Consider the following 6,087-nt stretch of genomic DNA (forward strand, 5'->3'; position numbering starts at 1 on the left):
ATCCAGAAGGACATGTTCAAACATGGCCCAAAACCACCGCAAGCCACTTCTTGCTCAGACCACAGGGCAAATGCCTATTAACCCTCAGAGACAGTTCAACCTTATGGGAAGGGTGGTGTGAGTGGAGAAGAAAACTTGTGTGGGAAGGGGGTAAGAGAAGAGTGTCTGAGTAAGCAGAAGGAGGGGACAATTATCACAGATCAGCTCCTTGTCTCCTTTGTTTGAGAACATGACTAACCCATGACTTCAGTGAATTTACATCCAGTGGTATTGTGTTGGGATCAAGTCAAGGCTAGAAGCCAGAAGAATTTCTCCATGACTAAAGGAAACCAAAGAAGCAATATTCATACTTCATACCTTTCTAGAGGCAGGGGGTGATCTCACTATTTGTAAAGCCCAGCCCTTCCTAATCTGCAGGCTCACCTTCCAGGACTGAGCCCGGCCCATTTTTTCCATATATAAGCTGCTGCCGGGAAGCTCCTCTCATAGATCTGCTCCTTTCAGCTCTGCTTTCCACCTCTCACACCCTTCTCAACCTATTCTTCTTCAGGAACCATGTCTTACAAATCCACTGTGAAGACCCAAAGCATCAGCCGTAAAGGCTTCAGTGCCGGCTCAGCCAGAGTCCCTGGGGTGTGCCGCTCTGGCTTCAGCAGCGTGTCCCTGTCCCGCTCCAGGGGCAGTGGCGGCCTCGCTGGAGTGTGTGGAGGAGCTGGCTTTGGCAGCCGCAGCCTCTATGGCCTGGAGGGCTCCAAGAGGATCTCCATCGCAGGGGGCAGCTGTGCCATCGGTGGTGGATATGGCGGCAGAATTGGAGTTGGCTATGGCTTCGGAGGTGGAGCCGGGAGTGGATTTGGTTTTGGTGCTGGGGCTGGTAGTGGCTTTGGGCTCGGTGGTGGAGCTGGCTTCGGAGGTGGCTTCGGTGGTCCTGGCTTCCCTGTGTGCCCCCCTGGAGGCATCCAAGAGGTCACCGTCAACCAGAGTCTCCTGACTCCCCTCAACCTGCAAATCGACCCCACCATCCAGCGGGTGAGGACTGAGGAGCGGGAGCAGATCAAGACCCTCAACAACAAGTTTGCCTCCTTCATCGACAAGGTGAGCTGGGAGCATCTGCCCCAATGGGGATTGCAGAGTGCCCAAGAGAGACCCAACCAATGTCTTACCAGAGGGAGCCTTGGGATTTTCAAGAGAGAGGGGACTCAGGCTAGTTCTCCACTGGGATGCAGGGCAGGACCACATCATGTGGACCACAGGCAGAAGGTGATGGTAACCATTTACAATTACTGATCTCTTAAATGTCTTCCATAATTGTGAGGGAAGCATTCACAATTCTTGATAACCCTGAAGCAAAGAAATGAAATGAAAGAATGGAATGAGTTAGCTTGATCTGTTGAACAGTATAAGAAATAAAAAAGGGAATTACAGTGGGAAAAGGTACTTCAGCCTTAGTTGAGCTGGTGGGTGTAGGGGCAGAAGGAAAGAAAATTTAAAAAAAATAGAAATTCCAGGGGAAAAAAGACTCAAAAATATGTGAATATCCATAGAAATACTCAACTTGTAGAACCAGATCATAAGCACTAAGAGAGTTTATTTTAGAGGGACTCATACTCTAAATAGGAAACAGGATTAAATCCAATTATTAATAGGATTGGAATTTAATCATTAGATTATAGACATTTTAACATCTCTTTAACTGAAATATGCTCTTTAAAAACCTCTGTGCAATATATGAGAGAAATACGAGTTTTAAATTACATTTGTGATTGTGCTTATCAAAAGGAAGAACAGAAAGGTGAAAAGTCACTGACAGATGTCTCTGGAATAGAGAGGGAGGGAACATCTGACAGCTCACTAGGGAAACTCAGCCATGAGACCTGTGTGGTGTGAAGCTAAAAAGTCAGGGGAGCAGAACTGTCAGCCTCTGTACAGGCTCTGGAGCAGCCCAGCACCACCGGGACCACCAGATCAGCCTGGGGACTTGTCAACTCACAGATAACTGTCTTGTCTTCCTGCAGGTCCGATTCCTGGAGCAGCAGAACAAGGTCCTGGACACCAAGTGGACCCTGCTGCAGGAGCAGGGCACCAAGACCGTGAGGCAGAACCTGGAACCTTTGTTCGAGCAGTATATCAACAACCTCAGGAGACAGCTGGATAGTATCCTTGGGGAGAGAGGCCGCCTGGACTCGGAGCTCAGGGGGATGCAGGACACGGTGGAGGACTTCAAGAACAAGTGAGTGACAGGAGACAGAAAGGCTCAGTTTCCTGAAGCCCACATTTCAAGCTAATTATATGATCAGGTTCAAATGAGGGCATGATCTTAGTAAAACATGTCCATGAAAATGAAACCACAATTCTTACCTAAACACAAACTCTGGAAAACATAAGGGCCATGCAGGTAGATGGGAAGAGTAATGGGGTAAATAATATAGTGACCACAAAATTCACCTTTGAAGCTTACTGGCAGGAAAGTCCCATTTGCATATATCCATTCTGGGAAGTTGAAATTCCAAGCTGCTTTTTCTGTATCATCTTCACCCCTGACTCAATTAGATTTTATCCTTTCTAATTCCAGATATGAAGATGAAATCAACAAGCGCACAGTAGCAGAGAATGAATTTGTGAATCTGAAGAAGGTGAGATGAGTCAGATCAGGCGTTCTGGTTTCTTTGCTGAAGGGGAAGACTGAGAAAAGTGTGTCAGGGAGACTAAAAGAGGAGCAGACTGGGCAGGAGGGCTCATCTGATCTCAGCCTGTTGGCTTCTTCCCTAGGATGTAGATGCTGCTTACATGAACAAGGTTGAACTACAGGCCAAGGTAGACGCTCTCACAGATGAGATCAACTTCCTAAGAACCTTCTATGACGCAGTAAGCATCTTTTCACATTCTGCTTTATTGATTACACTGAGATTTGCAAAGGGTGGAAAATCTCTGGCTGGGTATACCTCTCTAAACATCATGACCAAAGATGATCGGATGATCTCTTGTTCTGCAGGAACTGGCTCAGATGCAAACCCACATCTCAGACACTTCTGTGGTCCTCTCCATGGACAACAACCGCAACCTGGACCTGGACAGCATCATTGCTGAAGTCAAAGCCCAATATGAGGAGATCGCTCAGAGGAGCCGGGCTGAGGCTGAGTCCTGGTACCAGTCCAAGGTGAGTGGTGAGGTGGCAGCTGATGAATCCCTGTGCCTCCTCTGTGAACATCAATGAGGCTGTAGACTTCAGTGGGGAAACTACAACTAAGAAGTGGGGGCCTCTCAGGGTAGACCTTTTGGGTAATTATGCCCGAGTCTCGTAGGTCAAAGACCCAAATGTAGGACAAAATCTACTGTAGATAAAGGCAGAGTGATCTTTGCTTTAGATTTACCCTGATGCTGGTTCTCAGCAAGAGTACAGAACATTGCTTGTCCTGAAGAGAACCAGTCAGTCAGTGGTACTACCAAGGATAGTATGTGATGGGTACACAGTGTCAATGACCTAGTAACACCAATTTTCATACAATGTCTTGTGGAGAAACCATTAGTTTTGATTTGAGAAAACCTTGATTAGTGTCCTGGGAAGCCCATGGACAGCCCCCTCGTCTCCCTCTGGTTTACAGTACGAGGAGCTGCAGGTGACGGCGGGCAGACACGGGGATGACCTGCGCAACACGAAGCAGGAGATCTCTGAGATCAACCGCGTGATCCAGAGGCTGAGATCTGAGATTGACCACGTCAAGAAGCAGGTATGGAGAGGTCCACAGAGCAGAAAAGCATAGTTTCCTTCCTAGACCATCAGGTATCATCAACCATCATGTGGGAAATTTCTGGGCATCATGAGGGAAAAACAAGAAGAGCTCCCTCAGGTTAGAGATACGGAGCCCAGCTTACAAGCAGGAAACAAACTCAGGACAGACCAATTCCCACTGGTCAATGGGACAAAGATACAGTCTAGAGGCATTAAAATGAGATCCTGAAAGGGGAATGATTGATTTGGGAATACAAGACACATGTAGGCAAGGAAATTTTCAGGTCAGAAAGTGTGAAGAAGACTGCTGCAAATATGCTCAGATTCAACATGAAAAAGAAGCTGAGAAAAGGCACAGGACAAATGAGGGTTACCCAAGACTGTAAAGTGGAAGGAAGGCAAGGTCTCAAGAGTTTGAGATGAAATCATCTTCTCAGTGAGAATGTTTGTGGTTTTGTACAAGTTATTATACATCCAAATAAACTTACCTAAACTGTCAACATTCAAAACAGAGCAGTAGTTCCATTTCTTTCCATGTCCTCTGGCTTTATTCTGCTGTGGCATCTCCCAACCCCATCCTCACTGATATGGTTAACACAGAGGGAAATAGGTTTTTATTAGGGACACTGAGACTAGTTAAGGTTTGTAGTTTGAAGAAAGATTGGACAACGAATCAAACCTCCTTTTCCACGAGATCTGGGCTCTAGAGCTCTTCCTCACTGGGAAAGTAGTACTATGTTTCCTCTCCCCTGGAGTCCAGATTCAGGTTCCTCTGCCCTCCTCTCCTCTAGTGTGCCAGCCTGCAATCTGCCATCGCCGACGCCGAGCAGCGTGGGGAGCTGGCCCTCAAGGATGCCAGGAGCAAGCTGGCTGACCTGGAAGACGCCCTGCAGAAGGCCAAGCAGGACATGGCCCGGCTGCTGAAGGAGTACCAGGAGCTCATGAATGTCAAGCTGGCCCTGGACGTGGAGATTGCCACCTACAGAAAGCTGCTGGAAGGCGAGGAGTGCAGGTGAGTAACTCACACAGCCTCCGCAATCATCTGGCTCCATCTCCAAGAAGTCCTGCCAATGAGCCCAAGTGGAAGGCGCTCTAGCGGTGGTCATAGTGCTACTCCCAGGACAGCACTGAGAAGGCAGGGTCCAGGGGACTCTCCTCACACGGAGGTTTCCCATGCGGGGCCAGCTGTGGCTCTGGGTCTCATCGTGGCTGTGTCTTCTCTCTCCTAGGCTGAGTGGGGAAGGCGTTGGACAAGTCAACATCTGTAAGTACCTTCACCTGCCCCCATCCCATGCCCTTGTGTCCCTTTGACTGGATGCTGTGTGGCAGAGTGAGCTCACCATCTTGTCCTGACCTTGTCCCTTTGCCTCCACAGCCGTGGTCCAGTCCACTGTCTCTGGTGGCTATGGTGGTGCTGGTGGCTATGGTGGTGCCAGCGGTCTCGGCAGTGGCTTAGGCGTGAGTGGAGGAAGTGGCTACTCCTACAGCAGCGGTCACAGCCTTGGAGGTGGCTTCAGTTCTGGCAGTGGCAGAGCCATAGGGTGTGGCTTCGGCTCCTCTGGGGGCAGCAGTTCCACCATCAAATACACCACCACCACCTCCTCCTCCAGCAGGAAGGGCTACAAGCACTGAAGTCCTGTCATGGGCTCAAGCTCCCACAACGTCTCAGGCTCCCTCTCCAGCTTCACCGCCCTCTCCTCCAATTATTTCCTCTCTTCTGCTCCCTTCTTCTCTTACTCCTTGAGTTAGAACTGAAGTTACTTAGTGCCCTTATCTTCTCTCTCCCAAAACCTGTTACCCATGAGGTTCTCTTGTTCAGCATTGGAAGGTCACCTCTTGAGTCCTACTCCATAACAGGGCAATCCCACTTGCTTTCCACTGGCCCAGGAGATCCCATCTCAGAGGTGTTATGTTCCTCCCTTGCAGTGATTACTAAAGTACAAGTGACTGGTTCTTTGATGTACAGGGTTTGTATCCCTGTGGTGCTTCCTCTGCTCTTTTCTCTTTTCTCTTTTAGCAACTTGTATTGCTAAATAAAGCAGATTTATAATATAATGTGTGGTTTCGTATAGCCTTTCTTTGTCACCAGTGGTTCTTGAGGTTTTCATCTGATAAATGCCTTCTTGGGAATGAAGCATATGCCCAGTCCCCATGTGCTTCACTCTCCTTGTTTAGATAAATTCAAGAAACAGCAGTTTAGCATCCTGATGCTCAGCAGTCCTCCCATAACACTTTGGCATGCGGAGTGGAAAGGATCTGGTTCCATCATCATAGTAAAGTCTGGTTTTACTGCTTGGATCAGGTCTCAGCAGTTTAGTTTCTCTGACTTGTCTTCGTGATTCTACCTCCTTCTGCAC

At 48.4% G+C, this 6,087-nt stretch overlaps 1 protein-coding gene across 1 annotated transcript; it reads left to right on the forward strand.

Annotated features, from left to right (window-relative positions):
• Positions 1-481: 481 nt before the first annotated feature.
• LOC133247339 (keratin, type II cytoskeletal 6A-like) lies at positions 482-5,785 on the forward strand. The gene is made up of 9 exons (XM_061415994.1): positions 482-1,095; positions 2,016-2,230; positions 2,573-2,633; positions 2,770-2,865; positions 2,993-3,157; positions 3,603-3,728; positions 4,522-4,742; positions 4,960-4,994; positions 5,106-5,785. The coding sequence occupies exons 1-9, from the start codon at positions 556-558 to the stop codon at positions 5,360-5,362; spliced, it is 1,716 nt and encodes a 571-aa protein (XP_061271978.1). The 5' UTR covers positions 482-555; the 3' UTR covers positions 5,363-5,785.
• Positions 5,786-6,087: the final 302 nt, after the last annotated feature.

The sequence above is a fragment of the Bos javanicus genome, chromosome 5 (genome assembly GCF_032452875.1).
Source record: "Bos javanicus breed banteng chromosome 5, ARS-OSU_banteng_1.0, whole genome shotgun sequence".
Lineage (NCBI taxonomy): Eukaryota > Metazoa > Chordata > Mammalia > Artiodactyla > Bovidae > Bos > Bos javanicus.